General features: G+C 37.5%; 1 protein-coding gene across 5 annotated transcripts; it reads left to right on the top strand.

The window, feature by feature from the left end:
• The first annotated feature begins 484 nt into the window (after positions 1–484).
• On the top strand, positions 485–7410 carry LOC148732909 (uncharacterized). 5 transcript variants are annotated; one of them, XM_088757121.1, is made up of 4 exons: positions 485–668; positions 5272–5378; positions 5788–5892; positions 6084–7410. In XM_088757121.1, exons 2-4 carry the CDS (start codon positions 5300–5302, stop codon positions 6830–6832), a joined length of 933 nt encoding a protein of 310 aa, XP_088613247.1. In that variant the 5' UTR covers positions 485–668; positions 5272–5299; the 3' UTR covers positions 6833–7410. The 5 variants fall into 5 exon arrangements, with proteins under 5 accessions (XP_088613247.1, XP_088613244.1, XP_088613245.1 ...); XM_088757118.1 differs by having other exon boundaries at positions 486–668; positions 5269–5378; XM_088757119.1 differs by lacking the exon at positions 485–668 and adding an exon at positions 874–1845 and having other exon boundaries at positions 5269–5378.
• Positions 7411–12649: the final 5239 nt, after the last annotated feature.

Below are 12649 nucleotides of genomic sequence, written 5' to 3'. Positions count from 1 at the left end.
TCTCTCCTTTTTTCGGGGAAAATATCTGGATCAACAGCAGTCTCTTATGCAACAGTTCACACAGATGGAGAACTTCATGTACATAGACAAAGTAATTCTTAATTTCGAATGAAGGTGACTTGCAAGTTCAACTAATTCTACATCATTTTAAGGCAGGTAAAAGGTAAAACCTTACTTGCAAAAATTGTTTCATGTTACAGAGAGTCTAAGTAGCCCTTGCACTGAAGAGAATCTCGCATTAAGGGAAGTCAAAATAAAATTTAATTAAACTTTCCACTACGAAATCAGAATTCATTCGAGGAGATTTCAAAAATAAGTTTGAAAAAAGAGAGTTATAGTCTGAGTCTCGATTGATTATGGTAACAGGTGTTTTCGTAACCCGTTGAGTTCTTTGAAACATTTTTATGAAATAAAGTTCGATTAGGCTACAGTTATAATTTTAGCTGATTCCATTCAGTAATTTTTCTCAATTAAAAGCTGTTAATGCAGGTGGAATAACTCGGTATCTCTTTCAAATGATGCTAATTTCAAAGCTATGAATTAAGAAGCCTATTAATGACTATGGACTAAAAAACAACATTACGTTATCAGCTTTTGAACCATAGTTAGGTGCTACCAGGTTAAGCTCATCATTTTTGCTGTATCCTTGGCACATTATTCTGTACTTGGTAAGTAACTGTTAGATGTAAGGATTTAGTCTAAGTCATTACAATTCCTTCTTAGTTTTTTCTGGCAGCAGTCTACTAAATTCTTTTCCTATTCTCAAGGAAATTCTCTTGATAAAATTCAACTTCTTTTGCAATAGTTTTCATCGATGATGTCATCCGAAATCTTCAAGCTAATTTTGTACATTTCTAACTGAACTGAATTTAGCTTTAAAAGTGCTGCCAAAAATTGCAAGAACTGGAACTATTTGCTTGAGCTGACAGGTCTTTAGGGAAAGTACGGATCTTGGGAAATCAAAACACTATCTGTTGAAACTTTCGGTGTACCTCGGGAGGAAAGAAATTGTGTGCTTTCTTAAATTCCGATATAGGACGGTTGTCTTTTTTGCCTGTTTAAAAAAATACTACATTTATGCTGGAGTTACGGGTGCATAGTAAAAATATTTTTTCTAGACTGCATTTTTATTAAAAATTCTCATAAATTTTCGCATCTTAACAAACTTGCCCAACCCTCAGGTCGATGAAAATCTAATATATTTTTACACTAGCTGGATTTGATTAATGAAAAATCGTCACTTTGCCTCTGCGTTTTAAATCGAAACGATTTTTTATGTTGTACTGACTTATTTTTACTAGTCGTCACGGCTTAGGACAAGGGCCAACACTCGAACTCTTTAGTGCTCTTGTTACAATGACCGGTATTTCGGAAGCCTGCGACATTTCAGCGCATTGAAAACAACAACGTGAATATAGCAAGCAGGAATTAATAACATAGGCTAGAAAATAAGAATTGTGCTCAAAACTTAGATCCAAAAATTATTGTCTATTGACGAAAATACATTATCTTAATTCAACTGGAATTAGGTACCAGTATGGCAAAAGCTAACCAAATCATATGTAACTCTTCATACTCATCACCGCACTGAATAATCGCAATTTCTGTACAACTAAACCCGTGAAACTGTAAAATAGGATGAGCTTTCTTTTCTAAATCATGAGTTGAAAAACACTGGTTCATTTTCTTAATTTAAAGTTAAAAACTGGTGGGATAACTTGATACTTCTTTTAACATAGAGGGAATTATTTAGGGATGAAGTAAGAGGCCGATATTGGACCATGAACTTAAAATTTGTCACAAGCAACCTTTTCCACATTTTGAATCATCCTTACAAGCTACCAGGTTTGGATTTTCATTATTGTTTTATTCTTGTTATCTCTATACTTGGTAAGTGAATATCGATTATGAATTTCATGAAAGCTCAAGGCTGGATAATTTTTCTAGCAACAGTTTTCATTTCCTTTACTTCTGAAGAACGGCTCTCGATAACGTTTAGTGGGATTTATGCTAATTAGAATACGTTATGTCAGTACAAATCTGTCTTCTTCAGTCCATGTGAAATTCACATGGAGTTTATTTGGAAAGGAAAGCTCGGCTCAGAATTAATGGGTAACCAGTCAGTCAAGGAAGAGTACTGAAAAAATGACTCCCGATAATTACTGTGTTAGTTGTTTGGTGGACCGACTTCTACCAAAAAGAAGCTTTGCAGCAACTTTCTGACACCTCTTTTTATCAAAAGGTTGACAAAGATCCCACTTCCATTAATCAAAACACCGTCAACAGTACGATTAACGGACTCATAGCTAAACTGCAAAAAATCTCGTCCTAACCATTCCAAGAACTTCCTGTATTTACTTTTTACCTAAAATTAACAAACCTAACAACCCAGGTCGACCTAGTGTCTCTATTTCCAGCCATTCAGACAAAATTATGGCTCCCATCGACAAAACTTTAACATTATATAATAAAGACAGCCAACGCACTCTTCAAATTTTTCGCGACTTCAATTTCCTTAGTCAAGACAAACTTCTTTTCACTATGTGTGCCCAGTTTTTCATCATTCTTTGTCGCAATATCTGTCTTTAACAAATGGTAAACACCACAGCGTACACTATTGGGTTATGGATGCACGCGGGAGGTTGCTGAGCACGAAAGAAGCGTAAGAGTAGCTCGAGGCGATAGCCGAGAGCGACTCTAGCTTCTTGAGTGCTTAGCAAACCTCCTAAGTACATCCATAACTCAGTAGTGTACGCTGAGGTGTTTATCATTTGTTTTATAACATAATATTGATACATCGTAGCTAAAGAGTTCCCTTTTATTTAACAAATCTTACGTGACCAGAAAATTCAAGCGCGCGCGGAAAAATTGTCTTTGCATTTGCTCACGTCAGCAGCGTACACCCATGGGCAAATGGGGGACGCTGAATTTACCAATCAGAGCGCGCGCTTTACTTTGGTTATGTTATAAAATGAAATGGAAAGAATGCAAAAGCGCGCGTTGCGGATAATACTACCCGACTTATCCTATGCAGATGCTCCAGTAGCTCTAGACATCACGTGATTATACGAGAGGAGGGAGGCCTTGACAAACACTTTATTTGACCAAATTGTAAAGGACCAAAGCCATAAGCTCCATGATCTGCTGCCGCTACGCAACGGGTCCACTTATTGCAACCGTAGCCAAAGATACTTCAAACTACCGATTTGTAACACCAATAGGTTTAAAAACACTTTTATTATGGCGAACAGATCTAATTGTTAGTAGTAATCTTAATTATTAGTATTTTGATGTTGATACTTCCCCTTCTGTATTTTATTGTAGGTTACATTTTACGGGTTTTTTTTTCTTTTTTTAGTAGTTTATCATATATTTATAGATAACCATTGTAAAGTAAGTCGCATTTCAGCCGGCCCGGGGACTGCAATGATTTTGCTCCTTAATATAGCTATCTATCTATCTTGCTATCTATGGACATCACATCTCTTTATACTGTCATTCCTAAAGGTGAAGGTCTTCTGGCCCTCAAACATTTTTTTGATCAACGCACTGTTATCTAGCCTAAATCTGAAGCACTACTTTGCTCAGAGCTGAACTAGTGCTCACACTCAAATGTTTTTTATTCGGGGACAACTTTTTCAAACCGATGGTGTAGCCATGGGTACCAAAATGGGACCCAGCTATGCCAATCTTGTTGTAGGTTTTGTCGAACACCAATTTTTTAGCCAATACAACGGCCCCAAACCTGAACTCTAAGGTCGCTACATTGACGACTGTATCGGCGCCACCTCCTCTACCAGAGAGGAGCTAACCGCAAGCAATTCCTTTCACCCAGCTCTAAAATATACCTGGGAAGTTTCCGGATGAAGTAAGAGGCCAATATTGGACCATGACCTTTAAATTTTTTTCACAATCAACATTTTCCACACTTTGAATTAACAGTAGAGGCTACCAGGTTTGGATTCTCATCGTTGCTGTATTCTTGTTTTCTCTACACTTGGTAAGATCGAAAATAAATTTCACGGAAGCTCAAGATTGGATAATTTTTCTAGTATCAGTTTTCATTCCCTTTCTTTTCATGGAGAAAACGGCTCTCGATAAAGTTAAGTGGGCTTTATGCTGCCGCCTTATAATACGTTATGTCAGCACAAATCTCTCTGCTTTACTCTATGTGAGACTTCAAATGCATATGAAATTTATTTGGAAAGGAAATGCTCAGCTCAGAATTAAGGGTAATTACTCAGTAAACAAAGAGTACTGAAAAAAGGACTCTCAATAATCACTGTGTCAGAAAAATAAGCCAGTTCCCGCAATATTTGTCCTAATAGTCAGGGCAATACAGTTTCTTGGAGATTTACAGCCATAAAAGGTTAAATAAGTTATGCTCGTCTTTGGTTGGCAACTTTTGGTCACCTCCTCAGGACTCTACTGTGATTGGAAAAAACAAGCAACACCAGCTATTCTCTTTCAGAGGAAAGATCTTTTTGTTTTGGAAGTCCTTTTTTACCAAAAATCAAGTTATGAACCATAAAATAAACCACTGCATATGGATGTTTATTCAAATGTACAGACAAATGGATGACCAAAGGCAACGACATAATTTCCAAATTTAGAGAGGGTTTGATTTATAAGTGAGAAAGAAACGACTCCATCAAAAAGAGTTTGAATGCTAGGAAAGGTTGCCAATGAAAAAAATAGGAAGGTTTTTCCAAGGAAGGCCCTCGACATGACTAGTACTAAAAAACTGCGAAAGTTATTGCTCTGAACTGAGTTCCAAACTAAATTTTTTAGTTTGGAAGCCCTAAAGTTAGTAAGGTAATGTAACTTTTTCCTTGTCAAATGGAAATGAATTGTTTAAGTGCAATCAAAAAACATTGTACTGATCCCTCTATATACAACTTTGGCAAGTTAGTTTTTTTTTTCCGGCTGCGCCATACAACGTCACACTTGAAATTAAATTTAAGCTTTGCACCAGTCCCTTTGCTCTGCCTCAGTTCCTCCGATCAACTTCCAGCTTAGAGCTTCTTGTCAACACACGCAATTCAATGATCATTTTCTTACAGCTAATTCCAGTATTAACAGATCTTCTTCCAGGCTGTGAAGTAAGCGATAATTTTCAGCTTATAACTGATTAAAATCACTTGAACATAAACGGTTCAGTATGTCGATTGGATCAAATTTTACATGAGAAAATGTCTACTTGTACATTTGCAAACTTTATTCATTCAACTTGTATTGTTTGCTAATTTTTTTTTTGTGTGTTTTCAGCAGCTCTTACCGTTCATTAAAAACAGCCACAATGGGGAAAGTTTGGATTCTTCTTGCTGTAACAGTACTAGCGGCTACTATTATCACCGCCAAAAATACTCGTGGAGTTGGTAAGAACTGCAGACTGAATATATTTCAGACTAAAGTAAAACCTATGATCGCAGTCTTGACATTTGAGACATCTGCCTTGTTTGAGGCTGAACTCACTACCTAGTATAAGAAAGTAACTTACGTCTACGTGCACTCATCATGGCCCGCTTCGTCCCTGATTATGACTCTTGCTCCGAAAGACAGGAAACAAATCCCAGTGGTTTAGACTTCCTGAGACCTTTTGCAGTTTAATTTGCACTGATAAAACAACTTAATCAAACAAATGGTTGGAATGAGGTGGTTTTTACGGGTGAGAACCCACATCTCTTGGGGAACTTTTAATATTTGTGCTAAGATTAAAATAACTGAAAGACTTAAAATTAACATCTATTGCTTGGATGTGATGTATAAATCAATGGTATTTTTTAGGAAAAGAAACCACGATGAAATGGCCCTCTTCTCTGGGAAAGGAAGCACTAACTGGGTCGAGTAACAGGAGCGAATCTAGTGGAAAATGGACGAATCCTTTTCAAGGTATCCTAAAAGTACAATGAAAACATAATAATATTCAAATTATTTAAAGGTGTACTGGTGGTTAATTTATCCCGCTACGTACGATGCCGAGTTAACAGACCGAAATAAATGTAACAGTTGTATCTCTTGAACAAGATTTGATGAGAGAAAGAAATGTTCACTCAACCACGCCATCATATTTTCATTTACAGAGAATAAATGGCATCCGAACAACCCTAGGGTCCGATTGAATTCGCACTCCCGTTTGCCCGAAAGATCTCAAAATGGTGAGAAAAAGATGATAGGAGGCCGAGCCCCTATGATCATGAGTCAAAAGCTATTCAACAGTCCGCTCAGCCAAAAGATCCGCCAAAAAGCTCTTTCAACCATCTTCGTCACCGGAATGGCTAGGGGAAATCTTCCTTTAGATCAATACAGGGATTTCCTAGTCCAAGACGCTGTATATTTCCAAAGTGTAGCTGCCTTGTACCATAACGCTGAACAAGCAATGTTAATACAAAAAAATACCGAGTTTGCTAAATTTTACTCTGGACAGTATACGAAGTTTTTGAAACTTCACAAAGACTTCGTTGCTGAAAAAAAAGTTAAAGAACTTCAAAAGAATGAAGTGAGTGAAGCACTCCGAGAATATATGGGGTTCCTAAGTCAAGTGGATCCTAATAACCTTGCAATAGCCATGCTACCGTGCAGTATGCTGTATCCTGAGTTGGCAAAAACTAAGGTTCAAAATCCAATGGACAACGTCTACGAGAAAGACTGGTTTCAAGAAAACAGGCGTTTCGATGAAAGTTCAACAGAGAAATTTGTAAATGCAAATTTTGAAGTTGGCGAAGAAGACCGTCTTACTCCTGTTTTCTTGAATGCAATGTTACGTGAGCTGAATTTCCTTCGAGAAATAGGTGGAGAAAAACCATTATCCCTTCAGGAATTGGATGTTTAAGATACTTTTAAGCATGATAACTTAAAATTCAAAAGCCTTATTTAGATTAAAGGTATCCATAAGGCTAACGCTTTTCCATTAAAAATTGCGAGAAAACTCACTGTGTGTTGATCAAAATGATGATAAACTTAATCAGACCCCACAATAGGGATCTTTACAATCAAGAAACACACCACAGCAGCTTGTTTAGGAAAACGTCAATGAAATAATCCAATACTTTTTCTGTCAATATGCGAGCATTAATTTTTAGGCAAGGTCACTCAGCTAGGGAGATACGTGACTTCGGAGGACATGGTAAGGAGACGAAGTGACCTTAGTACCTAGCTATTGACGGAAATGAACAGAGTTCCATCCATAAATTTGTAATTAATCTCTAATTTTCTTACATTGTTACCGAACAATTTTGAAAGAGTCAGGAATTATGAAGAAGTTTCAATTGGCGAAAACACAGCGTAACCTAATTACTTTCTCGCCGCTTATTTATTTAGCCTGTAGGAAAGCCAGAATCATGCCGGAATCGCAATAATTTTAGAAACAACATATTCGTTAGTTATAAAACGAACACATAGACGAAAACATAGCGGTTGATTTTTTTTTTTTTAGAGAGAAAATGAACTCAACAGTTTACATATCTCAACGCGTACAAACGAACCTACACTTACGTATGATACACGATCCTCGCAGTAGATAGCGCTATTTAAGCAATAGCGAAAATCGGACCTGAAAAAAATCAGGCCTGTACGGGATTCGAACCACTGACCTCTGCGATACTAGTGCAGCGCTCTACCAATTGATTTTTTTTCAGGTCTGATTTTCGTTATTGCATAAATAGCGCTATCTACTGCGAGGATCGTGCATCATACGTATCTAATACCGCAGTTCAAAATATATGAACTTCATATATTCCTTGTATCTCATTTATCACTTTCACGGGTTTATTACGAATCAACTTAACGGCCTGCACCCAGTTGGCTTGTTAGCTAAATTGGTAGAGCGCTGCACTAGTATGGCAGAGGTCAGTAGTTCGAATCCCGTACAGGCCTGATTTTTTTTAGGTCTGATTTTCGCTATTGCATAAATAGCGCTATCTACTGCGAGGATCGTGCATCATACGTATCGAATACCGCAGTTCAAAATATATGAACTTCATATATTCATTGTATCTCGAACCCTACACTGTCATACCACACTGCCCTCCAAATTCAAGCATGACACGTACAATTTACTTTTTGGGCTCAAAGAGGTCTGCTGATAAATGTACATATACTTGCAAGGTTCTGAAGTATTTTTACACGACCCCTGATTTCTCGCTAACTTGGATTGAGTCACAGCGAAGGCTAACCCCTTTTGCAGCATAGTTTCTAAGTGTTCCCATAATGAAAAAGGTAGTCGAGCCTGGTCAATTCTTAAACCTGGACACTTTTACACGAACCTGTCTAAAACCAAAAACCCGATCAAAAACCTGAAAAAATGGACTATAACGATGGCAAAAACAAATCCAGTAATTTTAGTGAAGTTCGTATCAAACCGGTTAGCTTGTGGGCCAGTGAAAAGCTTGTGAGTCAACAAAAAATAAATAAATAAATAAAATAAAAGGGAATTAGATTAGTCGGGTAGTACTTTACAAATACCACAAAAATACAATGAAATACGATGAAATACAAAAAAATAACTGAAAACTGTGCTAACTTTAATATGAAGAAAAAAATTCGCGCGGGTATATTCTTGGATTATTTTAAAAAGTATGGAGAGATTAGCATAATTTTTGGATCAAGGCTATTCAATATAAAAGGTCCTTTATTCTACAGGGCTCTTCAAAAGTAGGGTAGATACAAGGCATGAATTCAAATAAAGTCCCTCTCCTTGTGTTGAAAAAAAGGGGGAAAAGGTACGCGAGCGCTAGACTAATCATACATTTCAAATCACGCACGACGTTGCAAAAGTGCAGTTGTGATTTGACTGCAAGCCACCGACACTCTTTCAAAACTGCATTCACGCGATAAAACTGCCAGATATCGCTGATTACCTGGGTGGCGAAGTCTTGCAAAGCTTGAAGCCTGAGAAGGTAAGTGCTTGTTGTGTTCGACCGAACGGACGAACATTGAAACAATTTATCGAATACTTGGGTGTTAGTTGTTATCATTAGGATCTTTCTATCAAACATATGCCTGATACTGCTGATTTAAGGTTGGCTAGACATTGGGATCAAAACAGTTTTAGGGATGTGATCTTAATATGCTAGGTTTGGATCAAACGTAACGCCAAAATCTTTGACTACTTTTGCAGGTAGGAAGCACTTCCTGAGCGGCGACATACGAAAAACAGGGATCTGGGAAAGCAGCCGACGATTTCTGTGGAGCATAAAGTTTGTCTTACCTGGTTTTAAGAGATTACTCACCCAAAACCCTAGGAGACCCAAAACCCAAACCCAAAAACCCTATTCACAAACCCAAACCCAAAACCCTATTCACTGGAGAACACCATTAAGTTCAGAGCTTGCACTATTTACAAAGTACACTTCAATGTCGTCGAAATAAAGCTTTCATACACAACAGTCTCTGAAAACGGGTGATGGAGCGTTCACGCAGAAACAGAATAAGAAATGCCCTTGGGACATTGCTTTCCGTAGGGGGGGGGGGGGCTATGACAATTCCTTATTTATACGAGGACTTACTCTCGAGTTATAAACTTAAGCGTAAACTTAAAAGAACTAGCAAGATTTACATGAATATGAATTTTACCGATGAGGTTTAATAGTCTAGGTATAAAAGTATACATTTAAATCCATGTTGTTCCTGGACGGATCGTGGCATGTGTGTTATGCAAGTTGCGTGAGTGCGTAGTTTGAAACTCGTGTTGCAAGTATATATAGAATCAACTAGGTCGCTGTAAAAAAAAAAAAACAAGGGATTGAGGAACGAGCTACTTTGAAGAATTGTTTTATTAAACAAAACAAGAAAATTAGACAAGACATAAAGTGGTAAACCTACAGGACAGTTTCCCAGTCTCTTTTGTTCTTGTTTATGCGTCTCCTTAATAGTATGAGGATTGCTTGTCTATGGCGGAACACTGGATAATCATAATAAAAAATAATAATAATAATAATAATGGTAACAATGAAGCAATTTTTACATAAAAAAATGTACATTGGAACCCCGCTAACTTGAACTCGGTTAACTCGAACTCCCCGCAAACGCGCACAAACTGTGTTATCCCCCTGGGTTTGAACCCATTTTTGCATTCATCAACAATCAGCTAAATGGAACTCAGTTAACCCGACCCCCTAAAAACTCAACATAATCCGATATCCCCCTTAGTTTGACCCCATATTTCCAGTCATCTACCATCAGCTAACTTGAACTCGGTTCACTCGACCCCCTGTGAACTCAAACTATTGTTACTTTCCGTAAGCTAAAATTTATCATAATAACTGGCCTTTTAAGGAAAATCGTCGATCGATCAACTTCAAGGTATCAGAATATAGCTGATGTACTTGTTCTAAACTTTAATCGCGTTGGATACGAACGTGATAACATTCATGAAAACGTAATACATTTAGCCAAATTTCTCAAACAAAACGTTTTATAAAAAAGCTACTATAAAAAGCAATTACCAAATGAAAGATGACTGTTGATTGTGCAAGAATGGAAAAAACGTGATTCGTTGTTGATTCTTCACAAGATAATAGAAATTCAACACCAATCCCGATAACTCGGACTAGCCCAAAAATTTCCAATTCTCGAAAATGTCAGAAACTATGGAAAATCATCGCCTTTTTTTCAAATTCAGCTATCATCGTTTGCTTTGCTGACTGAAATATATATAAACGATTATTTAGGAAAATAAAAATTAAAACTTGACACTACAGATCTGTTTCGAAAGGAAAAGTCCTCTCTCGTCAGGTGGATAAGGCACTAGTTGACTAACGGACCTTTTAAGTAGGTGGTTTGAGCAGCCTTATCAGATATTTAGATGAGTGCCGGCACGCACTCGCCAGTTCGTTCCTTTTGTTTAGGGTACCCGCCCCTGTTCTGCATATGATAAAGAATTTTTCAGCTATGCAAAGATTGCATCTCTTCGTGGTATTTGAGTACGGCCTGGCACGAGCTATTATTTTCCAGGTCACGGAAAACTCCGTTTCAGCATCCTTTAGGGACCAGATATATTTGCTCAACTCTGTTGCGTTCCTTTTGTTCTCGTGTCTAAATGAAGCTGTATGATTTCTAAATCTTGTTTTAAATTGGTTGTAAAAGAATCGTCGTAAAAGAATCCTTTCCGCCAGGGCACTCACTAAGAAAGATTTTTAATAGGAACACTTTGAAAGTAAGCTATTCGTGCATGCCAAATTTAGAAAGAAAAATCGACGCCCACAATAAGTCCGCCCTCGCAAATAATTCCCAATCGCAAGAAAAATCATGCAATTGTAGAGACAAACACTCTTGCCCGTTACGTGGCAATTGCCTAATTCAAAATGTGGTCTACCAGGCCACAGTTGAAAGTCCCTTGGGAACCCAAACGTACGTCGGCCTTACTGCGAACCAATTTAAAACAAGATTTAGAAATCATACAGCTTCATTTAGACACGAGAACAAAAGGAACGCAACAGAGTTGAGCAAATATATCTGGTCCCTAAAGGATGCTGAAACGGAGTTTTCCGTGACCTGGAAAATAATAGCTCGTGCCAGGCCGTACTCAAATACCACGAAGAGATGCAATCTTTGCATAGCTGAAAAATTCTTTATCATATGCAGAACAGGGGCGGGTACCCTAAACAAAAGGAACGAACTGGCGAGTGCGTGCCGGCACTCATCTAAATATCTGATAAGGCTGCTCAAACCACCTACTTAAAAGGTCCGTTAGTCAACTAGTGCCTTATCCACCTGACGAGAGAGGACTTTTCCTTTCGAAACAGATCTGTAGTATCAAGTTTTAATTTTTATTTTCCTAAATAATCGTTTACAAAGCTCCATATGATTGTAGAGCACTCTGCGATTCAAAGATAAGGTTTTTTACATTTTTACATTTATATATATATATATATATATATATATTTAACATTTTATTCGCCGAAGGCGAGGTGAATATCGTCGAATAATCCCCGAGACGAAGCCGAGGGGACTATTCGACAATATTCACCGAACCTGAGGCGAATAATTGTTTTAGTATAATTTCAGGGCTGAGCAACAGAGAAATTTCTAAAATCATAACATTTTAGTAACATTTATTAACATTTTATTTCAACATTTTATATAAGCCGCGTGGAGCAGTTTATATAGCGTCATATAAGGAACCGCTCGACCAATCAGATTGCTGGAAACTCTTTGCTCAGCTCTGAAATTATACTAAATATATATATAAACCCTTTTGGCGCTTATATATATATATATATATATATATATATATATATATAACTATATATATATATATATAATATATATATATATAACTAACTGCAGACAGTACTGTTTCGGCCTTCTGGGCCTCATCAGTGCAGTGCTAATGCTAGGATGGGGGAGAACCGAGACGGTCACCCCAAACGACCCAACCTTTGTGGTATCGTCTAAGCCATGCTTTTCTTAAAAACATTTTTTAAGAATATTCACTGCCCATTTGAAATCTACTTCAGAGCCTAACACAAGGTCCACCCCAATTTCCTGACTAGCTAGGATGGGGGAGAACCGAGACGGTCACCCCAAACGACCCAACCTTTGTGGTATCGTCTTAGCCATGCTTTTCTTAAAAACATTTTTTAAGAATATTCACTGCCCATTTGAAATCTACTTCAGAGCCTAACACAAGGTCCACCCCAATTTCCTG

The sequence above is a fragment of the Stylophora pistillata genome, chromosome 4 (genome assembly GCF_964205215.1).
Source record: "Stylophora pistillata chromosome 4, jaStyPist1.2, whole genome shotgun sequence".
In the NCBI taxonomy this organism is placed as follows: domain Eukaryota; kingdom Metazoa; phylum Cnidaria; class Anthozoa; order Scleractinia; family Pocilloporidae; genus Stylophora; species Stylophora pistillata.
Note: the sequence above shows the minus strand (reverse complement) of the source record. Positions and strands in the feature narration are given on the sequence as shown.

Coding starts and splice junctions, on each gene's coding strand:
- LOC148732909 (XM_088757121.1), top strand. CDS start 5,300: ATGGGGAAAGTTTGGATTCTTCTTGCTGTAACAGTACTAGCGGCTACT. Junction 5,379..5,787: donor CAAAAATACTCGTGGAGTTG/GTAAGAACTGCA, acceptor GGTATTTTTTAG/GAAAAGAAACCACGATGAAA. Junction 5,893..6,083: donor ATGGACGAATCCTTTTCAAG/GTATCCTAAAAG, acceptor TTTCATTTACAG/AGAATAAATGGCATCCGAAC.